Genomic DNA, 18,156 nt, shown 5'->3' with positions numbered 1-18,156 from the left:
TGCCTCGATTGTGAGGCGTCAGATTTCAAAACCTTAAATCCTCGACCTCCGCATCCGTCTTTCTTTCTTCCTTCCTTCCTTTCAAGATTCGCGGGCTATGTAAAGTTGCAAGCTTTTCATTAAAAATGATAGATTTGATTCATTGATGCATTTTTTACTAAATTTCATTGTTTTTACGCGTATTGGGAACATTCTGTTGATGATTAAGCGTGTTTGATGAACCTGGGGAAAGCATTACTTGAAGCCTCAATGGACAATTGGACACTGCGGCCAGTGCCAGAACCAGATTGAAGTCGCAATTGGAATTTAGTATTTGTTAGAAGGAGCACTAGGCGGTGCCGCTAGAATCCTCAGGTGGACGAGGTCATCTTTCACATTGAACGGTCTAGAAATGTCTAATGCAGTATCCAGGCTTTTTATTAAATCGACGGTTTCCGAAGAGCTCGTCTGATTTGCTTCCGCCTGATGCTCCCGGTATCCTTGGGCAATGATGCTCCTCCTCGTTGTTGGCGAAAGGCATGTCTAGTCTGATTCGAAGTCTTCTGTTATTAGAAACTCGGTCCCACTTGTCACGGTTGAAAAGCTAGCAATCGTCAACTACGAGGTGTTATGTTTTCATTGTTTTGATCCTACGCGCTCCACCACAAGCATACACTATTTAAAAGACGCATCTCGAGTCCATCGTAAAAACTCCCTTTGTTCCAACCCCGGAAGCAAGAACCCAATTGTGATGGGGAATCTGGACTCCCGTGACTCGGACAATAACACAGCCAATCACTGTCAGATTAAGAGTGAGTGATGCTCAGATTCCTGATTGCATGGCTTCATTCTACTTCAACATCTATACATGAACCAACTCTTGGTCACACCCCCCTACAAGGTTACATGATCTTCCCCAAACTCCCATGCCAATCTAGTTAAAATTGATTCAACCACTCGGACAGTCACGATTTACCTGCTTTATTCAGTGATAGATCGGGTGAAATTGGAGGTAATGAGTTTTCAGAGACACCTTCATCAGCAAGAATAGGACGGAGATCCTTCCAGGGAATATTATCCACCATTTCCGTAGCTGTCTCAACCAGCTGCTGATATGTCGGCATCGGCAGAGGATTCCCCGTGGTGTCGTTCAATGGATTCTCAGCCATATCCAGATCGGGTAGCTTGCTCGCCAGGACATCGATCCTCTTCGCCCTCCTCTGCTCCTTTAATTTGTCTTTCTTTTTGATCATATTCGGGGTGGCCTTCTTAACTGGGTTCTTGGGCGCTTTAACCTCAACCTTCCTGCGCTTGCCTTTAACGATTTCCGTCCGTATCTCAGTCGTGTATTCTGTCTCTTCTTCTGGCTCTTCACCGTCATGAGTCTTCCTTCTCTGTTTCTCTCTCCTAGAAGATATTAGAATAGAAAGGGACAACGCACACGAGAGATCCTACCTTTCTTCGGCAGCTTCTGCGTTAAGGCAAAGTAGGCATTTTCTGTTCATGGTAAAAAACCAGTCCGGATGTTTGGGACAGGTTCTGTTGTGGGTGATACAGAAATTTTGAGGTCCAATTCTGCAGGCGGCGGGATATCCGTCGACCCTTCCGTCCAATCCAGGGCAATGGTGCCATGTACCCTTTCCTACATGAGGCATTTTGGCTCCCTAATTTATTAAAATATCCCTGGAGTGTAATTGCATGAAATGGCGACCTCTAGAAGAGCTGGCGGGCGTCCTGTTCTATGGTTCTTTTTCCTCGTTGAATTGAAGTCGTGCAGAACTGGGACACAAGGTATTGGTGAGAGTCATGGGAGGAAAGCTCATTGCAAGAAAGAAAAGGTTGTGTGCTCTTTGTTCTGCTGCATGCGGTGTTGGACTTGGGTTCTTGAACTTGACATCGAACAAAAGAAGACGGAATAGGCATCAATGGCCTTGTTGAGCCCGCGGAAACGGCAATTTCACTCTGGATCTATAGTTCCTCTCTGCGCACCCAGAACCGAGCGAATTGAAGTTATAATAGTCGTAGTACTTGACTACAGCTTGGTTGCCCTGATCCTCAACAGAGGATCCCGAGTTTCATTTCTTTCCTAGCGCATTCCTCATACTCTTACTCTTAAGCAAACCCTTTCCCCTGCCACCAGTGACGCATTGACCTGCCCAACTACACTTCCATCACTTGCACATTCACCAGACAACTCTTTCGCTCTGCAGAATATCCCTTCTAGGAAGGCCCCTACTCCAAACCATCTCTACCTGCGCTCCCGTGTAGCCTAACCTGTAGATAGTACGACGGGAGGGTCGTGCAAGCATTTGAAGTTCCGAATACAGGCGACTGTGCTGAGTTAGTTCGTGAGGGCTTCGTGGTAGTCGAAATCAATGATTTATATCTTTGGGGCCCTGAGTGGAACTGAATCCCAGCCATACAAGCCAGTTCCTGGTACAATTTTGAGGCCTTTCTTGTCTTGTCGAAACTATATACAATCTCGCAGGCAAGATGAACAAATAAATCCTTCCAATGCCCTAGATGTCACAAACCATTCCACCACCACGTTCTATCTATCTCAAAGCTCCCTCTCAGAGCATCACCACCTAATGCACTCGTACTCCCAACAAGCACCTCATACGTATCCCTCTCCACAACCCACCTATTCTTGGCCTCATCCCAAAAGCTCACCGTATACTTAATTTCCATATTAATACTAACCTCTTTCTTCACACCCGGCTCCAAAAACACTTTGCTAAACCCCTTTAATTCTTTCTCGGGCCTGCGGATCGATGGGTTTCGTTGCGCAATATACAGTTGTACCACTTCTGCGCCTGCAACGGTTCCTGTATTCGTAACTAAGCAGGAGATTTTCGAGATGCCTGTTTTGTCGTCTTTGGAGACGCGGAGGTCGGAGAGCGCGAATGTGGTGTAGCTAAGCCCATGGCCAAAGGGGAAGAGAACATCGAGTTCTAGAGCTTCGTAGTAGCGGTATCCAATGTAGATATCTTCGCCATACAAGGTCCGCCCTCGCTCACTCTTGTAGTGCAGATAAGTAGGGTTATCCTTGAGGCGCTTAGGGAACGTCAGAGGTAGTTTCCCGCTGGGGTTGATATCGCCGAAAAGAATATCTGCGATGGCGTTGCCGCATTCGTTGCCGCCATACCAGGCTTGGAGGACTGCAGGGACGTCTTGGATCCATGGCATCTCGATTGGGCTGCCGGCTTGTAAGACAACAACCGTGTTTGGGTTTCATTTCGCAACTCTCAAGATCAAAGTATCGAGATGGCCAGGGAGGGACATGTCCTGACGATCGTTCCCTTCTCCTTCCCAATCCGCCTGCAAATATTTCAGTACTACGGAGGTGTTGATTCAAGATTGCAGGGACTCACATTCAATCCACAGCAAATGACGACTTGCTCAGCATCCCTCGCCAACGCAACCGCCCTCTCGATCTCCTCCATCGGGTCGATTTTTAAAGCACCACCAAGACGAACGCCGCCGCCACCAAATCGTACAACGCCACCAGTACCAAGTGTATTCGTTGCTGCACTCCCAAACTCAACTTTAACGTGATAGGTCTGATTCTTCTTAACTTGGACAACCCCAATCTCTTCCACCGTCCCACACCCAAAGAATACCGTTCCTTGCCTCTGTTCCGTCGCATTATCAACCACCAAAATCCCATCAACAAACAGTCTCCCCGTCCCATAAACACACAGGCCAAACTCAAACTCGCCGTCCATCTCAGGCGTCATAAATCCCTCAATGTCCGCATACCAAAGTCCAGTTGTGTCTTGCGGGCAAAGGTAATCGAAGAGAAACATGTCCGTCTTCCTTACGATTTTGTAATCCACACGCTTTCGAGAGGGGGTGGAAGGGGGGTCGAGGTAGGCGCTAAAGGAGACACCGGGCTTTCCTTCTAAGCTTTTAAGCATGTTACCGAGGAGGGGGAGCTCTTTGTGGGAGTAGGCGCCGACTGTGTACTTGAGGTCCGAACAGCCTAGTTTCGAGACAATCCCATCGAATGGAGTAACTGCGTAATATGGCTCCAGAGCAGATGACCCGCCCCCACAAAAGGTCGATACTTTGGCGTTGGGTCCAATGACCACGGTCTATTCCAATTAGTTCTCTGGTCGTGATGTCTCAGTGCTGGAAATGAACCTACTGGCTTGTTTTTCGATAGTGGTAGAAGTTGATTGTTATTCTTCAATAGGACGATGCTGTCGCTTGCAAGTTTACGGAGGAGAGCGCTGGTTTCAGGGGTGTTAAGTTCAATCTCTTCGCCTCTCTCCTTGATCCCCGATGGGGCGCAGCGATCGACGAGCTTCAACATTGCCCTCGCACGCTCGTCTAAAGCGTCAAGGGAGATCTTGCCGCTTGAGATTGCATGACCCAATGCGTTGCCTCTGAATCGTGTGGGTCCAGGCATTTCTAGGTCTAGACCTGTGTTGATTGCTTCGGATGTCGAGTACGTGCCAAACCTTTGTTTACGTTAGATACAGGGGAAGGGAGAATATATCAAAAGCTCGTGAAGGCGCCCATACCAGTCACTGACGATAACCCCGTCCCATTTCCACTCATCCCTAAGAACATCTTGCAAAAGCCCCTTGCTCTCGCTCGCGTGCGTACCATTAACCTTGTTATACGAAGTCATGAACATCTTGGGATTCGCATCCCTTGCAACAATCTGGAAAGGAAGCAAATAAATTTCACGCAAAGCTCGCTGCGTGAGTTGCGCATCGTAGAGTGATCGCTGGTGTTCCTGGTCATTACAAACAAAATGCTTAATACATCCCGCAACGCCCTCACTCTGCAACCCCGAAGTCAAAGCGGCAGCTGCAAGACCAGCGAGAACTGGATCTTCTGATATCGATTCGAAGCCGCGACCACCTAGCGGTCCTCGTTGCATGTTGATACATGGACCAAGGATCACGTGGGCTCCTTTAGCTTTTGCTTCGTCGCTCATTAACTTGCCAGCTCTGAAGAGCAGGTCCTGATCCCAGAGTGCCCCAAGGCCCGTCCCACAAGGCAGTACCTTTATCTCGGTCAGTATAGAGTCGCAGGGAACGAGGATACTGACTTACTGCCCCGGGTGTCCCACAGAAGTTCCGTTGGCCTCGAACACCATTTGGTCCATCAGATAATCGTAATGATGGCACTCCATACTGTGGAAATGATTTCGTATGCCAGAAGTCGACACCTGACACCGTTTAGATATGTGGTCAAGAGCAGAGGTAATATCATTGACCTGATAAAAGTTCTACTTTTTCCCTCGTCGTCAGTTTCGACAGAATGTCCTCAACGTCGAGAGAGGCCATTTTCTTTCTTTACTTTTTTAGTAGCGTTCAAACTGCAATGAACATTGAAAATAAGATCCTGATATCCTAGTAAATGGTTCTACCAGAAAATTCATTGAACAGCTTGGCAGGCGTGTCACGGAAGTTTAACCAAAGGGCAAACGCTAAGGTGGTGGAGGTCCGGTATTCCGCGGGGCTCCATCTTCTCGGGAAATCGCCAATGAAAGCCTGAGTCTGCCCCACCGGCTGCCAGAATTCGCAGATCTACGATCCACAATTCCGCGGCCGGGGGGATGAGTTTACGCTGAACCCACTCCCACTTCTGTCAGTAGTTCTTCCAAGATGACTCTGGCTTTCGCAAAGTCCAGTGACTCCATTTCCCAGTACTTCAGGGTCGAGATGTGTTTGAGAATCAGCTGTTTCCACCCCAGAGGAACATCTAAATGGCCACATTTGACTGCGGCAATGATTCGAAACGCCGCAGATGTCCCTAAGACAATTAATTGTTAGACATTCTCCATTTGTATCTAATTCTCACGATATGGCTTACCGCTGCGAAGAGCATACCAAGTCCCATGGTGTCGGTGCCGGTGCGCAACGCTCTCTATGACACAAAAGGATAATTCAAGAGAATCTTGTACGAAACCTCGAATCAATATCTGATTGGGATCATCTGCCGGTTGATGTACAGCATAGAATAGGAACGGCCGACAGATCCAGGACCGAATCTCAACAACTCTCGCCCGGATAACGTGGGGGAGTTCTCCTTCGGGACGGATCCTGAGGTTTTGTTGGTCATATCGAAGAGAATCTGGCAATCTGTCTACCCTACAAAGATCTTCAGCCAAACTACCTTGAAATGATCAGAATTCTCGATGCATTTCATACCTCTGCTTTATTTCATTTTCAAACTTCTTTGCGACATTGATTATGGCAGGAATTGGAACATTCAACCACGAGGAGGAATCTTCTTTGAAAAAGGTGTTCAAAATACGGTTTCCAATACGACGAAGTGCAATCTCGGTTAAGTAGTAGAACCAACTTTCGCTGTATGAGGCCAGAGACTCTTGTCGACGTGAGTATGGTGTTGAGACAGCAGGTGAGGAAGAATCGTCTGAGGATCCCCCGTGGCCAAGCTTCGCCTCCGTTGCCGGTGAAGAAACCTCCGGTGGGTTTGGAAAAAGATGAGGGTACTCAATGGTGCCGAGTACTGAGACAGGTAGTGGAAGCTCTCCTCGCATTTCACTACATTTGTTAGAATAGTTCAGCGTGCAGAGGATCAGGTTCTAGAAGGATGCGAGACTTACGATTCTGACTTGAAACACGACCAGTAAAGGCATTGCTCCAGCCGAATTGTTCGCTCATTTGTAAGTGGCTTGCGAGACTGTAGACACATGTGGCACAACGTAGAAGCTTGGTAGAAGTTATTCCAGGCTTGGAGTGGCTGCATAACATACATGAGGTAGACCCCCGAGAAGAAGTAGCAGTGAGCGGTCATTATTGACGGGAGAAGGAGCCCAATGCGCTTCCGAGCAAGATTGTAGTATGCTTCGGCATGGCGCAAGTTTTGGCAGTCTTGCTTTACAGAGGTTGTTTCATGGGGGTCAGCCGAGTCTGCTGGTCTGAAATCCTTCGACTGGAAAGATTGGACAAGACAGCCCAGAGAACACGTAAGATACTATTACAATTGTCAATAAATTTCTATCACAATCTGGAATGAAAGAATGAGAAGACTTGCAAATTTCGAGCAGCAGAAAAATGAGAGTACCAAGAAAAGAGATCGGGTATATATTCAAAGCTTAAACACATTTGGATAAAAGGAGTTCTGGACATACAACTAAACAAGATTTCGAATCCCATTGGGGACCATTCTCTGCTACATTTCGGGCATAAAGACGCAGTGAATCTGGATGCAGAATTGGATTTTTAATATGGACCCCCGCGAGGAAGTCTTCAATCAGCCCCTCAATTTCTTCTTCTTGGACGCCGAAACGACCATGAGAGGAGCGCCCCCCATTTGATTTCCACGAGCTTCTACAAGGACCATCTGTCAGTCCTTGGTCAGCTGAAGCTTCCGAGGATAAAACAAAACTTTCATCGAGGCAATCAGCAGGATACTGTGCTTCGAATATTGGCCATTGGAGGATCTTGCTGGGACTTGTCCGGCAAGCGGGGATATATAAATACTTAGATGATGACAAACCATCTTGATCATTCGTAGAATATTGCGAGGCTGCATTCTGATCTCCCGTGCCATGGTTTGCTTCCCCATTTGGAGTATGGTTATGCCCTATAGGATCCGGGGATATTCCATTCCACATGCTCTCATCCTGTATTTGTTCTTGAACAACAGGTTGAAAGGTATCAGATCCCTGCTGATGCTGCCCACTCACGGGGCCAGACACGAGGTGGGTGTTCAGAGTGTCAATGATCTGATTCAGGCGTTCCAGCATTATCAAGCTGGCAGGGTCAAAGCTACGCCGGTCAAGTCAGAACGGTCACGTGGCTTTAGGCTCTACTTAAGGTAGTACTTGCGAAGAATGATCCAGGCTGTCTTCAAAGACGCAGTGTGCTCCAATCTGACTGCATGCCCCACATATTGGGCGTACATTGTTGCATTTCGTCTTTCTCGTCCGGCAGAGCTGGCAGGCTCTGACCAGGCTTGGCGATATTCCGGACCAATCGGTTTCTGCCGATTCGTTCCAGGGGTCTGGAACGGGCGGTAATGGAACGTTCCAATCGTTCCTAAGCGAGCTAATCCCTGTAGATTCTCGTTATTTTGCAAAGACTTCTATTAATTATGCTATTAAGAGGCTAAAAACCATCGTATAACCTCAGAAAGGCCTTTATTAAGCCGTAGTACTACTGCGAGTAATTCTACTACCACGAGGAGTCTTTCTTACTACACCACGTTGTGTAATTCGTCCTTGCTTCGTACGGCCACCCCCACTACTTCCACCACGTCCACCACGTCTACTATGTCCTCTACGACCTCCTGTACTAATCTCTCCATTACTATTATTACTACTATTATTCCCTCCCCAGCGATAGCTTGTAGTATGGTAGGGATTTTACCCCTATTGGTCACGTGGTACGGTCATGTGATCTCCGGACGTCCGCAGTCCGCAACCCGCTTATATATTACCCCTCTTTCCTTCTTAGTTTAGAAATTAACAAACCTTTACTCTCTAATTCCACGTCTTACTCTCCTATACTGTAATCCCACGCTGTGGAAGCCTATTCTACTATCTATATTACTCCGTATTTTATATCCCTATTATAGTAATATAATCTGGCCACTTGCAATTGCTATAGTAACTATCCTATATACCTACGATCCGGATATACTCAGGGAAAATGGTATTATTGAGTCCCGTATAAGTATATATAGTATAAGGAGTAGCCGTTATATTAACCCCTTCTTATTAAATGAGAAGAGTATTAATATAGGACTATTACTATATAAGGACTTGACTAATTGCAATGCGATTTGGATTGACGATTATATTCTGGCCAGGAAGAGCAAGGGCTTATTATTATTAATTATTATGGTACTATACTCTAGTTAGCTTTATTATATAGTAAAGGGTAAGGTATCGTATAAAGGGAGCAAGTTATTGGCCTGCAATACCGATTATCCATTGGCCTTGAGGAAGAGGCTGGTTTGTACCAAGATTAGGAGTACTACCAGTGCCAAAAGCAACGAAAGGAACAAGCCTTTAAAGATATTAGCTATCGTACGATAGATAGGATCAAGGATTAAAGGCTTACTGCTGGTTTGGGTTCGCAGGATCAGGACCAGGAGCAGGAGGCTGTATAGGGGGACCTATCTCGCCTCAACTTCCTTCTTGTTTCTTTATTAATACCACTACTTATACAAGAGCCTCTTATTGCTTTCTATCCCTTATAATTATACTATATAATAATAATATATTAAATAATCCAGCGCCTGGTAATAATCCCCCTGTGCAGCCTCCTGCTCCTGGCAGTGGTGGGGTAAACCTACCCCTGTCATTTTTGCCCTACCCCTGCCATTTTGGAACGATTGGAACGTTCCATTACCGATATTACCTAGTACCTGTCGATACCGGCCGGAACGTTCCGTGGAACGTTCCAGGGTGGAATATCGCCAAGCCTGGCTCTGACAGCTCTCTTCCTGGGATACGACATCCCCGACCTCGTGGTTTCGGTTCTCGGTCGTTTCGTGCTATGGCGTACAGCCCCAAGGGATGTTGGTTTGTCGAAAATCTCTCGTTCAGAAAGATTATTATCCTTCAGAGTCCTCGGACCCCCAGGCCGAACTTGCGACCGCTCGTCAATGTCTGGGTTATTATTGGTCACTCGGGGACTAGCATTGTGCACGTAGTCCTGACCCAACTCATCTTCGTGGTTGATCCGCCATTGAATATTGTCGTCCATGGCGCCCGGCCTGCGAAGATCAACGCCCGCTGCACACCATCAACGAAAAGCGTGCACTTTGTGCCTGTTCGGCGCTACGGGGCTGCCTAGGGCTGGCGTTAGGGTTGGATGTAGCGCGCGAGAAAGATGATAGATTTTGGCTTCGCTGAGTGCCGGACATGGAAGTTGATGAGCCTGCGGAGTGGCGGGGAGAAGAGGACGAGGGGAGACGAGTGGAGAGCACATAGTAAGGTGGGTACTCATTATGTAGGCCGTGGTCAGAAGTCAGGGTATACAGCGGCCAAGTGCTATCCGTTCCGCTGCTACCAGGTGCGCCCCGCGCTTACGATTTTCTCTTTAACTTCAATTTTTTTTTAAAATCTTCACGTAATAATATCAGACTTAGGTCCTCTTATTAGCCAATAAATAGCCTTTCAGTTAGCTCTTATACAGATTTTTATTTTGCTTTTATAAAGGATCTATAAATTGAAATGCGTTAGAAGATTCGGGTTTTTAATATTCCGATTTAAGCGGAATGCGCAGCTGGTAGCAGCGGAACGGATAATGCCCATAAAGTTTCTGCTTTAGTGCTAGAAGCCCCTATAATTATGGGATTCGAGCCTAAGTCTCCAAACATAATCTCGGGTATTTACATGGACTTCGCCCCGGCGTAAAATTCGTCAGACTAGCCTATAAAGACCTCAGGTTTCAGCGATTACTCCCTGTTCAACAGGGGCGTACGGGGCTAATGCCCTGTATTACTCAGTACTAGGGATGCGTAAAAAACGTTTTTTATATAAAAAACCGGTTTGTATCATATTTTATTGGTTTTATATGTATAAAAAACAGGATTTTATATTTTCACGTGATACTAAAGCGTGACTTACTAGCCCAATTAGGCTAGCTTACAAAAAACTTCTCTCGGAACAAACCGCGAAATCTGGTGTTTTCATTATTTTCTTCCTAATTGATTATATGCACGTGATTGTCATACAAATTAAAAACTATCGGAAATTATAAAAAACTGGCTTTTTATTACGAAAAAAATATAAAACAGCCGTGTTTTTTATTTTCCCGCATCCCTACTCAGTACTGTACCGAGACTTTTGACCGCGGTCTTCGTTACGAGTCAGGTAGCTGCCGTTAACGGGCCTACTAATAAACTTAATGTACAGTACCGGTAATATTTGCCTCCGTAGACCTCGACCCCCGACCTCGACTCTCGTCTCCCGAATCCCTAACCCCGCACCCAAACATCCCTGCATCCCCAAACCCCACCCGCAGAGACAATGATCACGATTCACGATCAAGATCAATATCAGGATCAAGCCGGGGAGTGCCGGGATACCAAGGCCGTGGACCTACCAGCGCCGAAGTAGCCCCGTAAGTCTCCCTCGTCCAAATCACACTCGTTAGAGTTAGAATACCGTCCGAATTGGGGATCGTCGCAGAGTTCTGGGATGAGTCGTGTATTTCGCTTTTGGGCTCACCGGCTTGATACTCTATCCGTGAGATGGACTTCCCTTTGTGCCTTGCAGTCCCAGATGTTTGGACCAGCGAACGCTAGATAGAGCTAGATTTCTGTCTCTCCAATTTTCGCATATTCGCATATATTTTGGACGGCCAAGCGCAATCGATCGAAACGGCCAACTTCTCCATTCTTGAGCAAAAGAAGTTCTCACACGCCCATCTAATTCTCAAAGGTGACTACTCTAAAAGTCTGTCTCTAAATTACACAGAACTTGGGATCTACAGCTTTACAATGGGCTCTACTGAACCAATTTTGCAGAAAGTCTTAGGCGTGGGCATTATCGGATGCGGGGAGGTCTGCCAAACGGTTCACCTTCCTACACTCGGCCATCTGTCAGATTACTTTCAAGTTACTTATCTTTGCGATGTGTCCTCAGATGCGCTCCAGCATTGTAAGAAGAAGGTAGCCGGACAGGAACCAGAAACCACGCGTGATGTGGCAACTCTTTGCGCCTCACCAAGTGTCGACGTCGTCTTCATCACCAATTCCAATGAGTATCACGCAGCCCACGCAATCATTGCCTTACAACACAACAAACATGTTCTACTAGAGAAACCAGCTTCGATAACCATCCGGGATGCGGACGCCATAGTCGCAGCAGAATCGAAGTCCCGTGGGAAAGTCTTTGTGGGATATATGAGACGATATGCAGCAGCATTTGTCGATGCGATTGAAGAGATCGGCAGTGTCGAAAAGATCCTCTATGCTCGCGTTAGGGGTACTATCCCTTTCTCGTCATACTGTTGAGCAACGGCAGACACTGACAGTAAGTAGATATCATTGGACCCAATCATATCTTCGTTGATCAATCTGGCACCTTCCCCAAGAAATTTTCAGATTTCGCACCTGCAGACACCGAAGACATCGTCAACCGGAACACAGAACTTCTGACGCAGGCTCTGGAAGTTGAGTGTGGCGTGGAACAGACAGATAGATCAAAGCGATTCTGGCGCATCTTAGGAGGACTTGGAAGTCACGATTTGTCCGCCATGCGAGAAACACTCGGAATGCCCACATCCGTCAAGGGAGTCTCTTACAACTTTCCATTTTGGAAGTAAGTCCAAACACTTCACCCCACATATTTTTTCGGAATGCTCCCAACATGTAGCTGACTGATGCTTATTGTAGTGTCTTATTTCAATACCCTGGTTTTGCAGTGTCGTACGAATCGGGAATGGATCAAGTTCCGCGATTTGACGCACACATCGAAATATACAGTGCGAAAAAGACAGTCCGAGTACAATATGATACACCTTATGTCAAGGGCCTTCCAACCACGCTTCACATTTGCGAGAATGTTAACGGTGCTTACAAAGAATCGATGATCAGAAGGACATACGAAGACCCTTACACATTGGAGATTATGGAGCTCTACAAGATGATAGTAGAGGGAAAACAGATCAAGACAACAGCTGCCGATGCAAAGAAGGACTTGGAAATTTTTGGCATGATTATGAGGGCAGGTTTCCCGGTGTTAGACTCTTCGAAAGTCAAGAGCAATGGATATGCCGTACAGGATGGATGTTGATTTAGACCATGAAGGTCGGAAACTAGCAAAGTAAAGACACATCTAATTACTAATTTTATCTTCAAGAGAGTCTTTGATTTCGGATTTGATGACCTGTGAACCGAACAGTAGGCCCAGATGCCCCAAGGTGAAGGCGACGCTTCAAGCAAATGTACCTCCACAACCAGGGACATCGAGTTCCTTGACATTGTTGTGAGAGGCGCTGGAATTAACCGAAAATCAACTCCTTATCTCCTTGTCTACCGGACCACTAGCCGGGAATGTCTGGAAGTGAGATTTAAAACTTTCCACTGTTACCGGTTACGAGTCATTGCGAAAGCTTCTTGACCCCGGACCCATGATTCCTCGTCTGGAGGAGTGGCGGGGACTGCCGGGTTTGGCGTAGGTGAGGGAAGCTAGCGCAGTGGCAAACATTTTCACCCAGTAACATCCCCTGTGCACCAAACTTCTCCCCTCTTGCTCCGCACCCTGCTCTCCGCATTGTGCAAAGTAGGATTGTTCCCCGGAATCAACTCCTGACATCTTATGGAGCTGGAACTGTTTTCTACATAAGAATACCAATGCATCCAACTCCCAGCTGTGTTCGAACAAGTCATCTATCCTCACCTCTGTTGTCCCTTCCCACAACATCTACATCTACCCGACCGACAGGATTGCCAACACGCCCACAATTTCTTCACCATGGGTGCAACCCGAGGAGCTACACACGCTGTCGGAGCTGACTTAGCTGCCGTACGTTTTCTAATCCTCTTTCAATGCGGAGTTCCTTTCGAAGTATTTCCTTCGCTAACAAACCCCTTAGGTGCTCCCTCCAAATGCCAAGCCTTGGTACAAAACTCCTTACCTACTGAAACTTAACATCCTCTTGTTCATGTGCATGTTGTCCTCCAGTACCATTGGTTACGACAACTCTATGATGAACGGGTTGCAAGCGCTGGCTCCCTGGCAGACATTTATGCGGCATCCCAAAGGCGCATATCTCGGTCTGATAAACGCCACTCAAGCCATTGGAGGTTTTGCGGCCTTCCCTCTCATGTCCGTTGTTGCTCAGAAGTATGGCCGCAAAAAATGTCTCTATCTTGGCTTCCTTCTCATTACAATCGGAACAGCACTTCAGACCGGCGCCACCAATCGCGAGATGTTCATCGTCTCCCGCGTTTTCGTAGGTCTAAGTTCCGCTTTCTTCGGTGCGGTACCTATGCTTGTGGGTGAGGTAGCCTATCCCACCCATCGGGGAATCATCACTGCCATGTTCTTTCCACTTTACTATGTGGGCTCTCTCCTGTCCGCATGGGCAACTTTCGGGACGCGAAACATGAAGAGCGACTGGTCCTGGCGAATCCCATCTATCCTTCAAGTCGGCATACCGGTGGTGATCGTTGCCTTCGTCATCCTTGCACCAGAATCCCCACGCTGGCTCGTTGCAGCAGGCTGCAACGAAGAAGCTCGTGCTTTGTTAACCACGTACCACGCTGGAGGTGACGAGTCATCCCCGCTGGTAGCATTCGAGATGGCGGAGATTGAAGAAACCCTGCGGCTCGAAAAACAATTCAAGAAGGAAGCTAGCTACCTAGACATGTTCCGAACAAAAGGCAATCGGCATCGTCTCTTCATCTCGGTGACTCTCGGGGTGTTCGCACAATGGAGCGGAGTCGGCATTATCTCATATTACCTGGTCTCAGTGCTGAAGACCGTCGGAATCGCATCACCTACCCAACAAACCCTGATCAACGGGTTTCTACAGCTATGGAATCTCATTGCCGCAGTCACTGCCGCAGGGCTCGTCGACAAACTTGGTCGACGATTCCTATTTATCACTTCGTCGGTTGGGATGCTCGTTTGTTACATCATTATGACTGGCCTTGCTGGCCGCTACGCACAAACGCATCACGCTAGCGTCGGTATTGCAGTTGTTCCCATGCTCTTTCTATACTATGGCTTTTACGACATTGCCTTCACGCCGCTTGTCGCTGCTTACCCTGTCGAGATATGGCCATATGAGCTTCGCTCGCGCGGTGTGGTTGTTACACATGCATTAACCTATGCTGCATTGTTCTTCAATCTCTTCATTAACCCAATTGCCTTGGCCGCTATTGCATGGAAATACTACATTGTTTATGTCGTTATCTTGATCATTATCTGTTTGACTGTCTTTTTTTCGTACCCAGAGACGAGAGGTCATACTCTGGAGGAGATTGCTGTAGTATTTGATGGGCCTAGTGCACACGTGGCAATGCCAGAGAAGGTTCTGGAGGCTGTCGAGCACCAGGTAATGGAAAAGAAGACGGAAACCCAGATTGAACATGTGCGTGAGTAGTGGACACGTCAGCGATCGATATGTAGAAAGATGAGAGGGTTGAGTTCCAGCTATTTCTATACAGAGAAGTAGTCCAAAGAAACCCACCCTTCAAACAGAAATGCCCGAGGAAAAATTGTTTCCTTCTCCGCAAATCCGCTTCAAATACGCACCCTAGTGCATATGGTTCCAGAATTTTCATAAAAGCCGAGCCTTTTCTCGATTCCACGGTTGAAGTTCGCTGAGTCCTTGTGTCGAGGTGGTTTTTTAAACAATACCACAATCAATTCTGAATTTCTTCACTCAAAAGTATGGAACCAAGAGAGCTTCCAGTTCTCAGATGGGGAATCGTGGGCAAGTTTGATATACTTTCAATTATTATCCAAAGGACTAACACGCCATCTCCAGGGTGCGGACTCATCTCTTCCTGGTTCGTAGCAGACCTGGTTCTCCCTCGGGCTACAGCACCAACAAACCATGTCATCCAGGCGCTCGGATCGTCCAGCGTCTCGAAGGGCCACAGTTTTGCAGAGAAGCACTGCCCATCTCATCATCCCTCTATCTATGCCTCCTACGAAGATGTCTACAATGAGCCGGAGGTTGATATCGTCTATGTCGGAACACCACATGTTTTCCACTTGGAGAATGCACTGGGAGCCATAAAGGGCGGAAAACATGTCCTTGTTGAGAAACCAATGACGATAAATGCGAGAGATGCAGAGATATTGATTTCTGCGGCGAAAGAGAAAGGAGTATTTCTCATGGAGGGTGCGTTCAATTATTTTCCAGCACCACTAAGCCTCTTAAATCTCACAATTGGAAAAATAATAAATTGTGTCTTTATCCAGCACTCTGGACACGCTTCAACCCCCTCGCGGCCCATCTCCAAAGACTGCTCCACCAAGAACGCATCCTCGGCCCCTTACGCCGAGTTTTCATAGACTTCTCCCTGTACATGCCCTTCTCTTCTCTCCCAACAACTTCCCGCGCCTTAGATCCATCCCTCGGTGCCGGTGCTCTCCTCGATATAGGAATCTACACTCTCACGTGGGCAGCCCTGATACTAGATTCTCATCCCGACCACATCGCAGCTGGCTCGCCACCACCCTGGATGGCTTCAACAATGTCTTTGACCAACGGCGTCGATGAGACTACAGCCATAATATTGAATTATAAGGACTTGGGGTGTCAAGCAATTTGCACATGCACTTATACCTATCCTGGGAAAAAGGAATTCTGTCGTATTGAAGGAGAGAAGGGTGAGATTGTCATTGGGGCCCCGATTGCAGCAAGCAGCCCCGGTTGGTTGGAGGTCAAGGTTAGCGGGAGGGAGGAGAGGATTAATGTTGAGAGGGTGGAGGGAGCGAAGGGCTTTTATTTTGAGGCCGACGCGGTGGCGGAGGATTTGAGGGCTGGGAGGTTGGAAAATGATGTGTGCCCCTTGGGGGAGAGTTTGAGGGTTCTAGGATTGATGGATGCGGTGATAGGATTGATGGATGCGGTGAGGAAGATGAATAGTTTAACGTATCTGCGGGATGAGAACTAAGGCCACTTTACGAGCGCTTCAAGTTACCTACCTGTCTGGTACTAATTCATAGCAATATATCCATTTGTTAGTGAAATTGGCATTTGGCCGGTGAATGGAACAAATTCTAAGCTCCTAACCAATTCTAGAAAGACTGCATGAGAATTTCTTGATACCCCATTTCTCGGGAACTATCCCTATGAAGCAATTACTGACTTCCTATTTACCTAGGTATTGACTTCGTGACATTCGTGTCCTATGCTATATATGGGATGTTCTACATTACCTGAGATATTATTCTAGGAGAATGAAAATAAAACTATTTCTTCTATAAATGCAAGGTTTTAAAATAAGAACTATTTCTTTGAAATTTAATGCTTTCCTTATTATAATACATTATAAAAGCCTTTAATAAGATATTATTTAAGCTAGTATTATCTCGAGTAATATTAAAAAAGATATATTAATATAAATTATTTATTTAGTAAAATTATATTTAATATTATATTATTTTAAAGCATTTAATAAAACAAAAAGTATATAAATATTAGAATATATATTATTTAAGTCCTTTATTACTAATAAATAAAGTTTTAATATAAAATTCTTATTTACAAAATATTTAAAAGTATATTAATATAAATATTATTTAATAATTATAAGAATATATAAACTTAAATTATAATTTCAAGAAATGTCTTTTAATTTATAAAAATATAAGTATTTAAAATAATAGAAAAAGTTCTTTAAAATTTAAAATTTTTTAGAAATTTATTTTTAATATTTAAAATTTTTTAAATATAGCTTCAATTAAGCTTTTTATAAGTATTTTTAAATATAAAAAAGATATTTAATAATTAAATATATAATAAAACTTATTAATTATAAAACTAAATAAATGTTTTTTAAAATAATTAATAATAAAGCTCTTTTTTTAATTTAATTACTTATTAAAAAAATATTTATAATAGATTAAAAGACTTGAAAAAAGGCCTTTATTTTTATTAATTAAATGTATTAATAAATAAAGCTTTTTAATTAATATTAAATAACTTATTAAGATATTTTCAAATATATCGAGTATAAATAAGTTTTTATATATAATTAAAATATAGAAAAGAAATAAAAATCGAGAAAATTAATATACTTTTATAGAAAGTTCTAATATTTTAAAGGCTTTTTAATTATTCTTTTAATTATTCTTTTAATTATTCTTTTAATTAGAAAGAATTTCTTTATTTTAAAGATTCTAATCTCTTGATTTCTGATTTTTTACTAATAAAATTACTATTATTATATAGTTCTTAAATCGAGATACTTCTAGAAATATCATTTCTTTATTTAATAAAACCTGATTTATATTAGTAAAGAAGTCTGGCTTAAAGCAAAAACGCGTGCTTTTATTTAGAAACTTATAAGTTATTAATTATATTTTTATTCTAAACCAAGTTCTTTTACTAAATAAAGAAATATAGGTTCGGCTTTTTTATTAAAATACTATTATTACTTAATTAGGTAATAAGGTAATATTAGAATAAAAATACCCGGGGCTTATTTAATAAGGCTAGCCTATTATATATATACTATTTATAAATACTTTAATTAGAACATAAATAA

General features: G+C 44.8%; 6 protein-coding genes across 6 annotated transcripts; 3 read left to right on the top strand and 3 right to left on the bottom strand.

Annotated features, from left to right (window-relative positions):
* Positions 1–658: 658 nt before the first annotated feature.
* On the bottom strand, positions 659–1,634 carry K444DRAFT_632565 (uncharacterized protein; the record flags this gene model as incomplete). The annotated part of the gene is made up of 3 exons (XM_024883490.1): positions 659–777; positions 956–1,386; positions 1,435–1,634. The coding sequence occupies 3 exons, from the start codon at positions 1,632–1,634 to the stop codon at positions 659–661; spliced, it is 750 nt and encodes a 249-aa protein (XP_024733038.1).
* A 443-nt stretch (positions 1,635–2,077) lies between these two features.
* K444DRAFT_644979 (glycoside hydrolase family 3 protein) lies at positions 2,078–5,282 on the bottom strand (the record flags this gene model as incomplete). The annotated part of the gene is made up of 8 exons (XM_024885031.1): positions 2,078–2,109; positions 2,514–3,168; positions 3,226–3,300; positions 3,354–4,076; positions 4,130–4,445; positions 4,509–4,999; positions 5,049–5,164; positions 5,213–5,282. The coding sequence occupies 8 exons, from the start codon at positions 5,280–5,282 to the stop codon at positions 2,078–2,080; spliced, it is 2,478 nt and encodes an 825-aa protein (XP_024733037.1).
* A 278-nt stretch (positions 5,283–5,560) lies between these two features.
* On the bottom strand, positions 5,561–7,912 carry K444DRAFT_536032 (uncharacterized protein; the record flags this gene model as incomplete). Its single annotated transcript, XM_024875345.1, has 6 exons — positions 5,561–5,751; positions 5,812–6,089; positions 6,150–6,506; positions 6,569–6,939; positions 7,097–7,636; positions 7,793–7,912. Coding segments are annotated over 6 exons (1,857 nt in total), but the record flags the coding sequence as incomplete, so codon positions are not given.
* Positions 7,913–11,421: 3,509 nt separating this feature from the next.
* On the top strand, positions 11,422–12,718 carry K444DRAFT_535856 (NAD(P)-binding protein; the record flags this gene model as incomplete). The annotated part of the gene is made up of 3 exons (XM_024875323.1): positions 11,422–11,908; positions 11,962–12,244; positions 12,319–12,718. The coding sequence occupies 3 exons, from the start codon at positions 11,422–11,424 to the stop codon at positions 12,716–12,718; spliced, it is 1,170 nt and encodes a 389-aa protein (XP_024733035.1).
* Positions 12,719–13,188: 470 nt separating this feature from the next.
* Positions 13,189–15,336, top strand: K444DRAFT_566558 (sugar transporter). Its single transcript, XM_024877135.1, has 2 exons — positions 13,189–13,450; positions 13,521–15,336. The coding sequence occupies exons 1-2, from the start codon at positions 13,400–13,402 to the stop codon at positions 15,033–15,035; spliced, it is 1,566 nt and encodes a 521-aa protein (XP_024733034.1). The 5' UTR covers positions 13,189–13,399; the 3' UTR covers positions 15,036–15,336.
* Positions 15,181–16,622, top strand: K444DRAFT_54923 (NAD(P)-binding protein). The gene is made up of 3 exons (XM_024876435.1): positions 15,181–15,368; positions 15,423–15,782; positions 15,863–16,622. Exons 1-3 carry the CDS (start codon positions 15,326–15,328, stop codon positions 16,558–16,560), a joined length of 1,101 nt encoding a protein of 366 aa, XP_024733033.1. The 5' UTR covers positions 15,181–15,325; the 3' UTR covers positions 16,561–16,622.
* Positions 16,623–18,156: the final 1,534 nt, after the last annotated feature.

The sequence above is a fragment of the Hyaloscypha bicolor genome (genome assembly GCF_002865645.1).
Source record: "Hyaloscypha bicolor E unplaced genomic scaffold K444scaffold_118, whole genome shotgun sequence".
Taxonomy (NCBI): Eukaryota; Fungi; Ascomycota; class Leotiomycetes; order Helotiales; family Hyaloscyphaceae; genus Hyaloscypha; species Hyaloscypha bicolor.
The sequence above is the reverse complement of the archived record's forward strand: the minus strand, read 5'-3'. Positions and strand labels throughout refer to the sequence as shown.